The sequence below is a fragment of the Eriocheir sinensis genome, chromosome 62, assembly GCF_024679095.1.
Source record: "Eriocheir sinensis breed Jianghai 21 chromosome 62, ASM2467909v1, whole genome shotgun sequence".
Lineage (NCBI taxonomy): Eukaryota > Metazoa > Arthropoda > Malacostraca > Decapoda > Varunidae > Eriocheir > Eriocheir sinensis.
The window spans coordinates 807,057-825,000 of NC_066570.1; the positions used below are offsets into that span (position 1 = coordinate 807,057).

At 32.9% G+C, this 17,944-nt stretch overlaps 1 protein-coding gene across 3 annotated transcripts in view; it reads right to left on the reverse strand.

Annotated features, from left to right (window-relative positions):
• Positions 1-17,944, reverse strand: part of LOC126986591 (dipeptidase 1-like) — a 337,773-nt gene that overhangs the window by 50,847 nt on the left and 268,982 nt on the right. For all 3 annotated transcript variants that reach the window (XR_007739832.1, XM_050842852.1, XM_050842853.1), the window contains exon 11: positions 41-217. Coding sequence is in view for 2 of the 3 variants with exons in the window: in XM_050842852.1 (XP_050698809.1) it covers positions 41-217 (177 nt within the window). In the remaining variant the exon portion in view is untranslated. The remainder of the gene's footprint in view (positions 1-40; positions 218-17,944) is intronic.

Consider the following 17,944-nt stretch of genomic DNA (forward strand, 5'->3'; position numbering starts at 1 on the left):
AATCCTCCCCTTCACCAATCCTTCACCCCTCCCCACTCACCACACGTTGCAGGATGTCATCGGGTACGTTTCTAGGGTTCCTGCAGATGGCGTAAACGGAGGAGTGGCTGAAGATGACGGGCGCGCGGGACACCTCCAGCGCCTCCCTCATCGTGGCCTGGGACACGTGAGACAGGTCCACCAGCAGCCCCAGGCGGTTCATCTCCCGCACCACCGTCTGTAGAGAGAAAGAGGTGGAGATGAGGGGGAGGTGATGCTGGTGATGATGCTGGTGGTGGTGAAGGGATGGGAGAAATGGGGGTGGAATGGAGCGGTAGGAAAAGGAAGTGAGGAGAATGGAGATGGAGGAGATGGAAGAGGAGGAGGAGGCGGAGGAGAAAAAACGAGCATATTTAAAGATGGAGAAGGAAGAGGAAGAGGAGGAAGAGGTGGAGGTGAGAGGAAGGTGATGCTGGTGGTGGTGAAGGGATGGGAGAAAGGGGAGGTGGAATGGAGCGGCAGGAATAGGAAAGTGAGTAGATGAGGTGCTAGAAGAGGAGGAGGAGGAAGGGAAAAAGGAAAGAAGAGGAGGAGGAGGAAGGGAAAAAGGAAAGAAGAGGAGGAGGAGGCGGAGGAGATAAAAAGAAAGCAGATTCAAAGATGGAGAAGGAGGAGGAAGAGGAAGATAATTAGGGTGAGGAGAAGGAGGGGGAGGAAGAAAAGGAAGAGGAGGAGGAGGAGGAGGAGGAGAAAGTAAGTCATGCAAAAGAATATAAACAGGAAGATAAAAAGGTGATGTTGTTGTTGTTGTTGTTGGTGGTGGTGGTGGTCCTGGTAAACTAGGTTGAATAAAAATTGTCCAAGAGATGAGATGACAAAGGAGTGGAAGATAGGCTTTTGGAGGAGGAGGATAAACAGCGGGAGGAGGAGGAAAAAGAGGAGGAGAAAGAGGAAGAGGAGAACAAGAGGGAGGAAGAAGAGGGCCCAGAGGAGGGATATGAGAGGTGTTATTTTGGCTTCAGGAGTAAGGAAGAAGAGAGTGTTAATAAAAATACTTCAGAGTTCGAACAGAGAGAAAGAAAACGGAGGCAAAACAGAGAAATACAAACAAGAAAAAGAAACAGACACTACCAGTAAAAGGAGGAGGAGGAGGAGGAGGAGGAGGAAATATAAACGGAGAGAGAGAGAGAGAGAGAGAGAGAGAGAGAGAGAGAGAGAGAGAAAGATAGAGAGAGAGAGAGAGAGAGAGAGAGAGAGAGAGAGAGAGAGAGAGAGAGAGAGAGAGAGAGAGAGAGAGAGAGAGAGAGAGAGATGCCTATAACACTATTTCCCCCCCCCCCAACCCCCACCCCTGAGAGAGCGAGTTCCAATTTCATGAGGGAAACAAAATGGTATGAAGGTACGGAAACGTGTTGAAACATGTCACGCGGGGCTGGCGGCGGCTGGCAGGGGAGAGGAATGCAGGAGGAAGGAAAGGAGAGAGAATTGGAGAGAATGGGAGAGGAGAGGAAGATGAGAGGAGAGGAGAAGAGAGGAAAGAGGAGAGGATAAAAGGAAGAAGAAAAAAGAATAGAAGAGAAGGGGCAAAATAAAGAAGGAAAGAGGAAAGGAGAAGAGAAGAATGAACGAAACGGGAAGAGAGAGAGAGAGAGAGAGAGAGAGAGAGAGAGAGAGAGAGAGAGAGAGAGAGAGAGAGAGAGAGAGAGAGAGAGAGAGAGAGAGAGAGAGAGAGAGAGAAGTGACGAGTGAATAGGAGAAGGAGCAAAAAGAGAGAAAAAATAAGAAAGGAGAGAAAAGGGAAAAGAAAGGATGAGAATGGAATAAAGAGGAAAGGAGAAAGAAAGAGAGGAAAAAAAAGAAGAGAGGAAGGGAAGGGAAACGAAAGGAAAGGAAAGGAAAAGACAAATAAGGAAAGGGAAAAAAAGTTGATTAAAGAAAAGGAAAGGAACGGAAAGGGAAGGAAAGAAAAGGAGAGAAGAAAGGAAGAAATAAAAAAGAAAACAGATTATATTAGCGTAAGAGGAAAGACATGATAAACAGAGTGATAAATGATGATAGGAAGAGAGAAAAAGGGGGATAAGTGGAGATAACAAGAGATATGGAGAGATTAGGAGAGAATGGGAGGATAAAAAAGGAAAGAGGAAGGGAAGTATGATAAAGAAGGGAGAGGAAGAGGAAGATAATGTGATAATAGATATAAAATGAGGATGAAAGAGACGAGGGAAGGGAAAGTCGGGGAAGAGCAGTGAGAGAAAAAAGCGAATCAGGAATAAGAAAATAAAGAAAAAGAGGGAAAAGTGGAGGAAAAAATAAAGACAGGCAGATCAAAAGGATAAGAGGACAATGAAAAATAAAGAGGGAAGAATAAGCAGGGAAAATAAACATAGCAAAGAAGAGGAGAAAGAAGAAATAAAGACAGCAAAAGGGAAGAGAGGAGAAAATTGATAAAAGAGTAACAGTAAGCGAATGAGAAGAACAGATAAAGAAGAATTAGTAAAGATGACTGAAAATAAAGAGATAAAAAAATGAGGGGGTAAAAATAAAGAAAATGAGAGAGAGAGAGAGAGAGAGAGAGAGAGAGAGAGAGAGAGAGAGAGAGAGAGAGAGATAAAGCAAGAGAGAGAGAAAGCAAGAGAGAGAGAGAAAGCGAGTGAAAAAAAAAAAACTATGAAAATATCTCTGAATACGAAACTTTCCCGGCGCTTCCAACCTTCACGGCACCGTATTTTTCGGCCTTATAATTGAATTGGGGCAGGTAAAGGGGAGAGGGAGGGGGAGAGAGGGAGGGAGGGGGCAGGTGAGAGAGTGAGAAGGCCTGGGTGAGAGAGGAAGGGGAGAGGGGAGAGAGGGTACGGATGGGGAGAGAAGGGAGAGGTAAGGGGAGGGAGGGAAGGATAGAAATGGAAAGAGACGGAGAAGGAGAGGAGAGAGAGGGAGAGGGAAGGTCAGAGAGAGAGAGAGGGAAGGTGAGAGAGGAAGAGGGAAGGGGAGAGAAGTACAGGGAGGGGAAAGGGAGAGAGGGAGACAGGGAGAGGAACAGAGGGAGTGTGAAGGAGAGAGGGGTAGGGAGAGAGGGAGGGAGTGCAAGGGAGAGTGTAAATGAGCGCTGCCCGGCGAGGAGAAATTGTTATGCATGGGTCCAAAATTTGTTGTCAGTGTGTGTGGTGGTGGTGGTGGTAGTGTTGTTGTTGTTGTTGGTGGTGGTGGTGGTGTTGGTGGTGGTGGTGATGGTGGTGGAGGGCAAGGTGGTAATGGTAGCAGTAGTAGTAGTAGTATATAGTGATTGTTGTTGTTGTTGTTGTTGTTGTTGTTGTTGTTGTAGTTGTTCTTAATGTGGTTGTCTTATTTTTTTGTTATTTTCTGTTGGTGTAACTGTTGTATTTGTAGTAGTTGTTATTTTTCTTATTGCTGTATTATTATTATTATTATTATTACTATTATTATTATTATTATTATCATCATCATCATTATTATCATTAGTAGTAGAAGCAGCAGCAGTATTGGTATTAGTAGTTGAAAAAAAAGTTGTTGTCGTAATTTTGTTGTTATTATTGTAAATTTCCAGACGTGAAATCCCCCCTACTCAAATTAACGGAAAAAGTAAGCCCCTCCCATCCCAGCTCAGCAGTAATTACCAGTACTATAGTGTGTTCACGGAGCCTGTTCGTCTGGCGCCTAGGCAGCGTTTGTTACGGCTCCTGTGATTGGCTGCACCCCTCCCTCACTCACATGTCATTCATGTCCGCCGTGACGCTACACACTTGTATTTTCTTCGTCATAGCTCGTCTCTTATTCACGACAGACCACTTTAGTTGGTACCGTTGGACTCAGCAGTAATTGCGCAACTCAGTTATATTTATCTAAACTCGATAAAATAAAACAAAGGAAATGTGATGAGTTGAAGTCACAAGACAGCTCCGAAATGTTTATAACACGGTTTACTTATCATCGCTTTTCTCAGCAGTCTTTGAACCAGGGTTGAAATAAATAATTTCATCTCATAGAGCAAAGTCTCCTGAACCCTATGGTGCTATGGTGTGTGTGTGTGTGTTTCGGGCACTCATCAGTAATTTTTTTTATTGTAGTTGGGATAATGCATAAGGGTTTTCGTTTGTTGACGATGAATGCAGCGAAAGAAGTGTTTTTCTTATTCCAATTTACAACTAACTAATCTATTCCTTATATTTTCCAGGTATTTCTTTTTATAAACTTGTATGCTTGTCTTTTTTTGTGCTTTTCTTATTACAATCTATAACTAACTAATCTATTATTCGTTCCTTATATTTTCCCGGTATTTCTTTTTATCAACTTGTATGCTTGTCTTTTTGTGCTTTTCTTATTCCAATCTATAACTAACTAATCTATTATTCGTTCCTTATTTTTCTATTTACTTATTTTCATTAACTTCTGTGCTTGTCTTTTTGGTGCTGTTCTTATTCCAATCTGTAACTAACTAATCTATTTTTCTTGCCTTATATTTTCTAGTTATTTCTTTTCATTAACTTGTATGCTTGTCTTTTTGCTACTTTTCTTATTCCAATCTAAAACTAACTAATCTATCTTTTGTTCCTTTTATTTTCTAGTTATTTCTCTTATTAACTTGTATGCTCGCCTTTTGGTGCTTTTCTTATTCCAATTTATAAATAACTAATATATTCTTCTTTCCATATTTTTCTATTTACTTCTTTTCATTAACTTCTATGATCGTCTTTTCAGTACTTTCCTTATTCCAATCTATAACTAACTAATCTATTTTTCTTTCCTTATATTTTTCTAGTTATTTCTTTTTATTAACTTGTATGCTTGTCTGTTTGCTACTTTTCTTATGCCAATCTATAAACTAACTAATCTATTCTTGTTCCTTTTTTTTCTAGTTATTTCTTTTTTATTAACTTGTATGCTTGTCTTTTTGGTGCTTTTATTATTCCAATTTATAAATAACTAATCTATTATTCTTTCCATATTTTTATATTTCTTTTCATTAACTTCTATGATCGTCTTTTCAGTACTTTCCTTATTCCAATCTATAACTAACTAATCTATTTTTCTTTCCTTATATTTTTCTAGTTATTTCTTTTTATTAACTTGTATGCTTGTCTTTTTGGTGCTTCTCTTATTCCAATCTATAAATAACTAATCTATTCTTTCCTGTTTTTCCCAGATATTTCTTTTTATTAATACGTAGGCTCGTCTTTTGGGTACTTTTTTTATTCCAATCAATAACTAACTAATCTATTCTTTCCTTATATTTTCTAGTTATTTCTTTTTATTAACTTCTATGCTCGGTTGTTTTTTTGGGTTTTTTTCTTATTCCAATTTATAACTAACTGATCTATTCCTAGTTCCTTATATTTTCTATCTATTTCTTTTTATTAACTTGTATGCTTGTCTTTTTTGGTGCTTTTCTTATTCCAATTTATATCTAACTAATCTATTCTTCATTCCTTATTTTTCCAGGTATTTCTTTTCATTAATTTCTATGCCTGTCTTTTTGGTACTTTTCTTATTCCAATTTATAACTAACTAATCTATTCTTCGTTCCTCATATTTTCTAGTCATTTCTTTTTATTAATTCTATGCTTGTCTTTTTGGTTCTGTTCTTATTCCAATTTATAACTAACTAATCTATTCTTCCCTTATTTTTCCAGGTATTTCTTTTCATTAATTCTATGGTCGCCTTTTGGGTACTTTTCTTATTTCAATTTATAACTAACTAATGTATTCTGCGTTCCTTATTTTTTTATTTCTTTTTATTAATTTCTATGCCTGTCTTTTTTAGTGCTTTTCTTATTTCAATTTATAACTAACTAATGTATTCTTCGTTCTTTATTTTTCCAGGTATTTCTTTTCATTAACTTGTATGCTTGTCTTTTTTGTGCTTTTCTTATTCCAATTTATAACTAACTAATCTATACTTTTTTCCTTATTTTTCTAGTTATTTCTTTTTATTAACTTCTATGCTCGTCTTTTTGGTACTTTTCTTATTCCAATCTATAACTAACTAATCTATTTTTCGTTCTTTATATTTCTTAGTCATTTCTTTTTATTAACTTGTATGCTTGTCTTTTTGGTGCTTTTCTTATTCCAATCTATGACTAACTAATCTATCCTTCGTTCCTTTTATTTTCTAGTTATCTCTTTTATTAACTTGTATGCTCATCTTTTTTGTGCTTTTCTTATTCCAATCTATAACTAACTAATCTATTCTTCGTTCCTTATTTTCTATTTACTTCTTTATTATCTATACTTGTCTTTTTGGTTCTTTTCTTATTCAATCTATAACTAACTATTCTATTCTTTCCTTATTTTCTTTATATTTCTTTTTATTAACTTCTATGCTTGTCTTTTTGGTTCTTTTCTTATTCTAATCTATAACTAACTAATCTATTCTTCATTCCTTATTTTTCTTCTTATTTCTTTTTATTAACTTCTATGGTCGTTTTTTTGGTACTTTTCTTATTCCAATTTATAATTAACTAATCTATTTTTCTTTCCTTATATTTTCTAGTTATTTTTTTTTATAAACTTTTATGCTTGTCTTTTTGTTTTTTTCATATTCTAATCTATTCTACGTCCCATAATTTTTCTTTTTATTTCTTTTTATTAACTTCTATGCCTGTCTTTTTGGTACTTTTCTTATTGTAATTTATTACTAACTAATCTATTCCTCGTTCCTTATTTTTCCAGGTATTTCTTTTCATTAACTTGTATGCTTGTCTTTTTTGTGCTTTTCTTATTCTAATCTATAACTAACTAATCTATTCTGCGTTCCTTATTTTTCTTCTTATTTCTTTTTATTAACTTCTATGCCAGTCTTTTTAAGTGCTTTTCTTATTCCAATTTATAACTAACTAATCTATTCTTTCCTTAGTTTCCCAGGTATTTCTTTTTATTAACTTCTATGCTCGTCTTTTTTGGTACTTTTCTTATTCCAATCTATAACTAAGTAATCTATCCTTCGTTCCTTATATTTTCTAGTTATTTCTTTTATTAACTTGTATGCTCGTCTTTTTGGTGCTTTTCTTATTCCAGACTATAACTAACTAATCTATTCTTCGTTCCTTATATTTTCCAGGTATTTCTTTTTATTAACTTCTATACCGTCTTTTTTGTGCTTTTCTTATTTCAATCTATAACTAACTAATCTATTGTGCGTTCCTTATTTTTCTTCTAATTTCCTTTTTATTAACTTGTATGCTTGTCTGTTTTGGTTCTTTTCTTATTCCAATCTATAACTAACTAATCTATCCTTCGTTCCTTTTATTTTCTAGTTATAACTTTTTATTAACTTATATGCTTGTCTTTTTGGTGCTTCTTTTATTCAAATCTATAACTAACTAATCTATTCTTTCCTTATTTTTCCAGAGTTTTCTTTTTATTAATTCGTATGTTCATCTTTTGGGTTCTTTTCTTATTCCAATCAATAACTAACTAATCCATTATTTTCTTATATTTTCTAGCTATTTCTTTTCATTACCCTCTATGGTCGTCTTGTTGTGTTCTTTTCTTATTCCAATTTATAATTAATCTATTCCTTGTTCCTTATATTTTCTAGCTATTTCTTTTTATTAACTTGTATGCCTGTCTTTTTTTGGTGCTTTTCTTATTCTAATTTATAACTAATCAATCTATTCTTCTTTCCATATTTTTCTATTTATTTCTTTTCATTAACTCCTACGCTCGTTTTTTTTTTGTTCTTTTCTTATTCCAAATTATAACTAATTACTCTATTTCTCTTTCCTTATTTTTCCAGGTATTTCTTTTTATTAACTTATATGCTTGTCTTTTTCAGTGCTTTTCTTATTCCAATTTATAACTAACTAATCTGTTTTTTCCATATTTTTCTACTTCCTTCTTTTCATTAACTTATATGCTCGTCTTTTTGGTACTTTTCTTATTTCAATCTATAACTAACTAATCTATTCTTCCCTAATTTTTCCAGGTTTTTCTTTTCATTAATTTCTATGCCTTTCTGGTACTTTTCTTATTCTAATTTATAACTAAGAAATCTATTCTTCTCTCCCTATATTTTCTAATCATTTCTTTTTATTAACTTGTATGCTTGTCTTTTTTAGTGCTTTTCTTATTCCAATTTAGACTGGAATAAAAACAGCACCAAAAAGACAGGCATAGAAGTTAATGAAAATAAATACCTGGAAAAATAAGGGAAGAATAGATTAGTTAGTTATAAATTGGAGTAAGAAAAGCACCAAAAAGTGAAGCATAAAATAATAAAAAGAAATACATGGAAAAATAAGGATGGAATAGATTAGTTAGTTAACAATTTGAATAAGAAAAGAACAAAAAAAGACAGGCATACAAGTTAATAAAACAAATAAATAGAAATATAAGGAGCAAAAAATATATTAGTTAGTGATAGATTGGAGAAAGAAAAGTACCAAAAAGACGAGCATACAAGTTAATAAAAGAAATACCTCGAAAATAAGGAACAAAAAATATATTAGTTAGTTATAAATTGGAATAAGAAAAGTACCATAAAGACAAGCATAGAAGTTAATGAAAAGAAATAACTAGAAAAATAAGGAACGAAGAATAGATTAGTTAGTTATAGATTGGAATAAGAAAATAAAAGAAATACCTGGAAGAATAAGGAACGAAGGATAGATTAGTTAGTTATAAATTGGAATAAGAAATGCACCAATATGACGAGCATAGAAATAATAAAAGGAAATTCAATAAGAAAGAACCAAAAAAGCAGACACATGCAAGTTAATAAAACAAATAGTTATTAAAAGAAATAACGAAGAATATGAAAATTAATAAAAGAAGATTAGTTAGTTATAACAAAAAGAAACCTCGAAAATAAGGAACGAAGAATAGATTAGTAAACTATTCTTCGTTCCTTATTTTTCTAGTTATTTCTTTTTATTAACTTGTATGCTCGTCTTTTTGGTTCTTTTCTATTCCAATTTATAACTAACTAATCTATTCTTCGTTCCTTATTTTTCGTCTTATTTCTTTTTATTAACTTCAATGCTCGTCTTTTTGGTGCTTTTCTTATTCCAATCTTTAATTAAAAAATCTATTCTTCCATTATTTTTCCAGGTATTTCTTTTTATTAACTTGTATGCACGTTTTTTGGTACTTTTCTTATTCCAGTTCATAACTAACTAATCTATTCTTTCCTTATTTTTCTAGTTATTTCTTTTGATTAACTTCTATGCTTGTCTTTTTTGGTACTTTTCTTATTCCGATTTATAACTAACTAATCTATTCGTCGTTCCTTATTTTAATTCTTATTTCTTTTATTAACGTGTGCTTTTTGGTGCTGTTCTTATTTCAATCTAAAACTAGCTAATCTATTCTTCCCTGATTTTTCTAGTTATTTCTTTTCATTAACTTGTATGCCTGTCTTTTTGGTACTTTTCTTATTCCAGTCTATAACTAACTAATCTATTCTTCGTTCTTTATATTTTCTAGATATCTCTTTTTATTAACTTGTATGCTTGTCTTTTTTGGTGCTTTTATTATTCCAATTTATAACTAACTAATATATTCTTCTTTCCATGTTTTTCTATTTACTTCTTTTCATTAACTTCTATGCACGTCTTTTTTGTACTTTTCTTTATTCCAATCTATAACTAACTAATCTATTCTTCGTTCCTTATTTTTCTAGTTATTTCTTTTACTAACCTCTGTGCTCGTGTTTTTAGTGCTTTTCTTATTCCAATTTAAATCTAACTAATCTATTCTTCGTTCCTTATATTTTCTAGTTATTTCTTTTATTAACTTCTATGCTTGTCTTTTTTGGTTCTTTTTTTTACTCCAAACTATAACTAAATAATCCATCCTTCGTTGCATATTTTTCTAGTTATTTCTTTTTATTAACTTCTATGCTTGTCTTTTCGGTACTTTTCTTATTCCAATGTATAACTAACTAATCTATTCATTCCTTATTTTTCTAGGTATTGATTTTCATAACCTTCTATGCTTGTCTTTTTGGGTTCTTTTCTTATTGCAATTTATAACTAACTAATCTATTCCTCATTCCTTATATTTACTAGCTATTTCTTTTTATAGTTCATAAAATCAAGTTAATAAAAAGAGATGACTAGAAAATATAAGGAACGATGAATAGATTAGTTAGTTATAAATTGGAATAAGAAAACTACCAAAAAGACAAGCATAGAAGTTAATGAAAAGAAATACCTGGAAAAATAAGGGAAGAATAGATTAGTTAGTTATATATTGCAATAAGGACAGCACCAAAGAGACAAGCATACAAGTTAATAAAAAGAAATGACTAGAAAATACAAGGAACGATAAATAGATTAGTTAAATAAAAATGGAATAAGAAACGTACAAAAAAAACAGGCACAGAAATAATAAAAAGAAATACCTGGAAAAATAAGTAAGGAATAGAATTAAATAGATAAAAATAAGGAGCAAAAAATAGATTAATTATTTATAGACTGGAATAAGGAAGGAACCAAAAAAAGACAATCATAGACGTTAATAAAAGAAATACCTCGAAAATAAGGAACGAAGAATAGATTAGTTACCAATAAATTGGAATAAAAAAAGCACTAGAAAAGACAAGCATATAAGCTAATGAAAAGAAATAACTAGAAAAATAAGGAACGAAGGAGAGATTAGTTAGTTATAAACTGGAATAAAAAAAGCACTAAAAAAGACAAGCATACAATTTAATAAAAAAAAAAATAACTAGAAAATATAAGGAAAGAAAAATAGATTAGTTACTTATAGATTGTAATAAGAAAAGTACCAAAAAAGACGAGCATAGAAGTTAATAAAAAGAAATACCTGGAAATATAAGGAAAAAAGAATAGATTAGTTAGTTACAAATAGGAATAAGAAAAGCACTAAAAAGGGAGGGATAGAATTTAATGTAAAGAAATAAGAAGAAAAAAAGGAACGCAGAATAGATACGTTAATTATAGATTGGAATAAGAAAAGCGCCAAAAAGACGAGCATAGAAGTTAATAAAAAGAAATAACTAGAAAAATAAGGAACGAATAATAGATTAGTTAGTTATAGATTGGAATAAGAAAAGCACCAAAAAGACAAGCATAGAAGTAAATAAAAAGAAATAACTAGAAAAATATAAGGAAAAAAGAATAGATTATTTAGTAATAGATTGAAATAAGATAAGTACCAAAAAGACGAGCACAGAAGTTAACGAAAATAAATCACTAAAATATATAAGGAAAGAAAAATAGATTAGTTAGTTATAGATTGGAATAAGAAAAGTACCCCCAAAAAAACAAGCATACATGTTAATAAAAAGAAATACTTGAAAAAATAAGGAAAGAAAATAGATTAGTTAGTTATAAATTGGAATAAGAAAAGTACCTAAAAGACAGGCATAGATGTTTATAAAAAAATACCTGGAAAAATAAGGAACGCAGAATAGATTAGTTAGTTATAGATTGCAATAAGAAAAGCATAAAAAAGACAGCATACAAGTTAATAAAAAGAAATGACTAGAAAATATAAGGAACGAGGAATAAATTACTTAGTTACAAATTGGAACAAAAAAAGTATCAATAAGACGAGCTAATGAGAAAAAATACCTTGAAAAGTAAGGAAAGAATAGATTAGTTAGTTATAGATTGGAATAAAAAAAGAACCAAAAAGAGGATCATACAAATTAATGAAATAAATAACTAAAAATAAAAGGAACGAGGAATAGATTACTTAGTTATAAATTGGAATAAGGAAGGTACTAAAAAGACGAGCATAGAAGTTAATGAAAAGAAATAGCTAGAAAATATAAGGAAAGAGGAATAGATTAATAAGTTATAAATTGGAATAAGAAAAGAACCCAAGGAGACAAACATAGAAGCTAATGAAAAGAAATAACTAGAAAAAATAGGGAAAGAATAGATTAGTTAGTTATTGATTGGAATAAGAAAAGCACTAAAAAGACGAGCATAGAGGTTAATAAAAGAAATAACAAGAAAAATAAGGAACGAAGAATAGATTAAGTTAGTTATAAACTGGAATAAATAAAAGTACCAAAAAGACGAGCATAGAAGTTAATGAAAAGAAGTAAATAGAAAAATATGGAAAGAAGAATAGATTAGTTAGTTATAGAGTGGAATAAGAAAAGCGCCAAAAAAGACAAGCACACAAGTTAATAAAAAGAAATACCTGGAAAAATAAGGAAAGAAAAATAGATTAGTTACTTATAATTTGGAATAAGAAAAGAACCAGAAAGACGAGCATAGAGGTTAATAAAAAAATAACTAGAAAAATAAGGAACGAAGAATAGATTAGTTAGTTATAGATTGGAATAAGGAGAGTACTAAAAAAACGAGCATAGAAGTTTATGAAAAGAAGTAAATAGAAAAATATGGAAAGAAGAATAGATTAGTTAGTTATAAATTGGAATAAAAAAAGCACCAAAAAAGACAAGCATATAAGTTAATAAAAAACGAAGAATAGATTAGTTAGTTATAGATTGGAATAAGGAGAGTACTAAAAAAAACGAGCATGGAGGTTTATGAAAAGAAGTAAATAGAAAAATATGGAAAGAAGAATAGATTAGTTAGTTATAAATTGGAATAAAAAAAGCACCAAAAAAGACAAGCATATAAGTTAATAAAAAGAAATAGCTAGAAAATATAAGGAACAAGGAGTATATTAGTTATAAATTGGAAGAAGAAAAGAACACAAAAAGACGAGTATAGCAGTTAATGAAAAGAAATAACTAGAAATTATAAGAAAAGAATAGATTAGTTAGTTATGGATTGGAATAAGAAAAGTACCCAAAAGACGAGCATACGAATTAATAAAAAGAAATATCTCGAAAAATGAGGAAAGAATAGATTGGAATAAGAGAAGCACCAAAAAGACAAGCATAGAAGTTAATAAAAAGAAATAACTAGAAAAATATAAGGAAAGAAAAATAGATTAGTTAGTTATAGATTGGAATAAGAATAGTACCAAAAAAAAAAAGAAGAGCATAGAACTTAATAAAAAGAAATAACTAGAAAAATAAGGAAAGAAGAATGGATAAGTTAGTTATAAATTGGAATAAGAAAAGCACTAAAAAAGACAAGCATACAAATTAATGAAAAAAAATAACTAGAAAAATAAGGAACGAAGGATACATTAGTTAGTTATAGACTGGAATAAGAAAAGAACCAAAAAAGACAAGCATAGAAGTTAATGAAAAGAAATAACTAGAAAATATAGAGAAAGAAAAATAGATTAGTTAGTTATAAATTGAAATAAGAAAAGAACCCAAAAAGACAAGCATAGAAGTTAATGAAAAGAAATAACTAGTAAAAATAAGGAAAGATTAGATTAGGTAGTTATTGATTGGAATAAGAAAAGTACCCAAACGACGAGCATACGAATTAATAAAAAGAAATATCTGGAAAAATAAGGAAAGAATAGATTAGTTATTTATAGATTGGAATAAGAGAAGCACCAACAAGACGAGCATAGAAGTTAATAAAAAGAAATAACTAGAAAATATAGAGCAAGAAAAATTGATTAGTTAGTTATAAATTGGAATAAAAAAGTACCAAAAAAGACAGGCATAGAAATAAATGAAAAGAAATAACTAGAAAATAAAGAACGAGGAATAGATTAGTTAGTTATAAATTGGAATAAGAAAAGAACCCAAAAAGACGAGCATAGAAGTTAATAAAAGTAAATAACTAGAAAAAATAAGGAAAGAATAGATTAGTTAGTTATTGATTGAAATAAGAAAAGCACTAAAAAGACGAGCACAAAGGTTAATAAAAGAAATAACTAGAAAAATAAGGAACGAAGAATAGATTAGGTAGTTATAGATTGGAATACGAGAAGCACTAAAAAAGACAGGCATTGAAGTTAATAAAAGAAATGCCTCGAAAATAAGGAACGAAGAATAGATTAGTTAGTTATAGATTGGAATATGAATAGCACCAAAAAGACGGGCATACAAGTTAATAAAAAAATATCTAGAAAATAAAAGGAACGAAGGATAAATTAGTTAGTTATAGATTGGAATAAGGAAAGTACTGAAAAGACGAGCATAGAAGTTAATGAAAAGAAGTAAATAGAAAAATATGGAAAGAAGAATAGATTAGTTAGTTATAAATTGGAATATGAAAAGCACCAAAAAGACGAGCATACAAGTTAATAAAAGAAATAGATAGAAAATAAAAGGAACAAAGGATAGATTAGTTAGATGTAGATTGGAATAAGAAAAGTACCAAAAAGTCAAGCATACAAGTTAATGAAAAGAAATAACTAGAAAATATAAGGAAAGAAAAATAGATTCGTTAGTTATATATTGGAATAAGAACAGCACCAAAAAGACAAGCATAGAAATTAATGAAAAGAAGTAAATAGAAAAATAAGAAACGTAGAATAGATTAGTTAGTTATAGATTACAATAAGAAAAGCACCAAAAAGACGAGCATAGATGTTAATAAGAAAAATTACTAGAAAATATAAGGAACGAAGAATAAATTACTTAGTTGTAAATTGGAATAAGAAAAACACTTCTTTCGCTGCATTCATCGTCAACACACATATATATATATATATATATATATATATATATATATATATATATATATATATATATATATATATATATATATATATATATATATATATATATATATATATATATATATATATATATATATATATATATATATATATATATATATATATATATATATATATATATATATATATATATATATATATATATATATATATATATATATATATATATATATATATATATATATATATATATATATATATATATATATATATGTGTGTGTGTGTGTGTGTGTGTGTGTGTGTGTTTATCAGTATTTTTTATTGTAGTTGATAATGTATAGGGTTTTCGTTTGTTGACGATGAATACAGCGAAAGAAATAAGGAGACGAAAAATAGCCTTATTCACCACAAGCGGCGGCCGACCGGCGGCCAGGCAGCGGGCAGTCATGCGTCGTCGCTGTACACATCCTGAGAAACCGTTCTGTGTTATGCTCATGTCACGTTTTATCTGTGATCTGATCGCACCATAGCGTTCAGGAGACTTTGCTCTATGAGATTAAATTATTTATTACAACCCTGGTTCAAAGACTGCTGAGAAAAGCGATGATAAGTAAACCGTGTTATAAACATTTCGGAGCTGTCTTGTGAATTAAATTCATCACATTTCCTTTATGTTTTTATTTATCGGTTTAGATAAATATTGCTGAGTCCAACGGTACCAACTAAAGTGGTCTGTCGTGAATAAAGAAAATACAAGTGTGTAGCGTCACGGCGGACATGAATGGCATGTGAGTGAGGGAGGGGTGCAGCCAATCACAGGAGCCGTAACAAACGCTGCCTAGGCGCCTAGGCTCCGTGAACAGACTATAGATGATCAGTGCCTCCTTGCATGCACCAGCCCGCGCCAGAGGGAAGGCGTGGCTCCCTTTGGACCAGCAAATTATATGTTCTCGAGAATGTGAGGGAGGGGGAGGATTATTTGTCTTGATAATTTAAACAGAATATACTATAATTTTGAGTTAATGCATATATTATTGAAAGCATATATATAATCATTAGCTTTTCAAATGTAACCACAAATCATTTCATTATTTTAAGCCAGTCGAGATTTTTTAAAATTTCTAATGCGAGTTTTTGTTGTCAACATAACACAATCTAACCTTGCCCTGCCCTGCCCTGCCTTACTTATATTGTGTTCGAGCGAAGTGTTCCTCTGGCGCCTTGGGGTATTATGGCGAAAGAAGTGGAACAACAACTACGAAATGTGCTACCTCTCATACCAACCGTTGCCAATTGCGAGTTATTGAATCAGTACTACTATAAGCCATTTCGCACCATATAGAGAGACTGAGGGAGCGACTTAAGCGAAAATAAATATATGAGCATGGGCTACGTTACGTGTTGACGCCGCGCAGTGTTCTTTTCGTCCATCAAGGGAGCTGCCGGGTAATGTAAACGCGGCAGGCTGCGTCCGTAGAGTTGATCCGTCTTGTAGGCTTGAAAAGTTTGTGAGAATCTAGTGAAAATCTTTCCGCCAAGTCTCAACCCTGTGGCGGGAGATTTCCTGAGAATTTGTGTTCTTGAAATTATATTAATATTTTGTGAATAACATAGTGTCCACCAAAATAGTCCCTCTCTTGTAAGACGTGAACTAAGGCAAATACTATAGAAACATGCAGCACAAGAGCACGGGTGACTGACAGACAACCTCAATGAGAGCCAAAGAGGCATTCAGGCGGTCAAGAAAGAAACTCCTCGTTAGAATAAACTACAGCTAAGATAAATTACTCTTCATCTTCCTTCCCTCACATGTCCTATCCTACCATATAGTGTCCTACCTTGCCACCGCAAAGTAACCTGCGCCGTCTTATTCTCCTGCCCACCTCTAACAGATATCTTCCCTACATAGATTTCACTTTACCCTTCCAAACACTGTCTTTTCCTCGCCTCCAACTACATAGCTGTTCCCTGTGCTGGCTTGGGTGTGGGTGTGGACAGACGTAGGTGTTGTTGGCATGGGTACGGGAGGAGCTAGACATGACTAAAGAAGATGAAAAATTTTAGTACTTTTGAGCAGGTGTGGACGAGGAGGCAGAAAATACAGTTGCTAAAAATAGGAAGGCAGCGGGAGTGAGGAAAGCACCTAGGAGAGCAAAGATTGAATATAGGCGCAGAGATAAAATAAAACAAAAACATGGAGAAGTAGAAAACTGAGTTGCCAAAGAAAGGAAAATCGCCAGGTATGAAAACACTGATGAGAGCGAAAGGAATGAGAGGAGAAGCAGGAAGGAGAATGCATAGAGTGTACTGGAGCCAACAGGGACGGCTGTGACACACTGGCGAGGCGGGAACGTGAAAACTGAAGGAGTGAGGAAAACGAACGTGGGGAAAAGTGTGCTCTCTCTCTCTCTCTCTCTCTCTCTCTGATTATTTCTTTTCTTTCGTCCTTTCCTCCTCCTCCTCCTCCTCCTCCTCCTCCTCCTCCTCCTCCTCCAAGTAAAAAAAAAAAAGAAATATTTATGTGATACTACGGACGGAAGTGAAGGAGGACATAAGGAGGAGGAAGGGAAGGACACCAGTCAGAAGTCCTTAACCTTTGCCCTCGTTAGCCCCTTCGCCAGCCCCTTCAGCCCCTTCCCAGACGATGTTCACGATAAAGACGGTCAGAAAAGTCCTCCTCCTCCTCTCTTTATCTTCTTAACTCTACTTCTGCCTCCTCCTCCTCCTCTCCTCCTCCTCCTCTTCCTCCTCCTCCTCCTCCTTCTGCTTGTTACTGGTTATTTACGTAAGTGTCGAGGAGAGGAGGGCGAAGGAGGGAAGAAGGAAGAAGGGAGGAAGGTAGGAAGAGGATGAGAGGAAAAAAGAAGGGAGGGAAGGGAGAGATTAGTAAAGGAAGTAGGCATGGAAGGAAAAACAGAGAAAGGGAGAGAGAGGGAGACTAATAAGGAAAGGTAGGAAAGGGAAGAAAGAAGGGAGGATAGAAAAAAAGAGAGGAGAGAGGTCAGGGAGAGAAGAGAGGAAAGGGAGGAGGAATAATGTCCTTCCGTGTTAAAGTATTGACAAGGGAGGGAGATGAGAATGGTGAAAGGGAGATAAGAAGGGAGAGAGAGGGAGGAACACAGAGTAGGAGGATGGGAGGTAATTTAGGGAGAATATAGTAATGTTTCTCCGTGTTCAAGTATCGATGAGGGAGAGAAGGGAGGGAGGGAGAAAGGGAGGGAGGGAGAAGGGATGGAGGGAAGGAGAAGAAGAGGGTGTTACTTAATGATTGAAGATAGGATGGAAGGGAAGGAGGGAGAAAAGGGAGTGAAGAAGGGAGGATAAAAGGAGGAAGAAGGGAGATAAGGATATATTGATGGAAGGAAGGGAAGAAGGGAGGATAAAAGGAGGAAGAAAGGGAGAGAAGGATATATTGATGAAAGGAAGGGAAGAAGGAAGGAAACGAGAAAGGGGAGTAAGGAATGAAAGA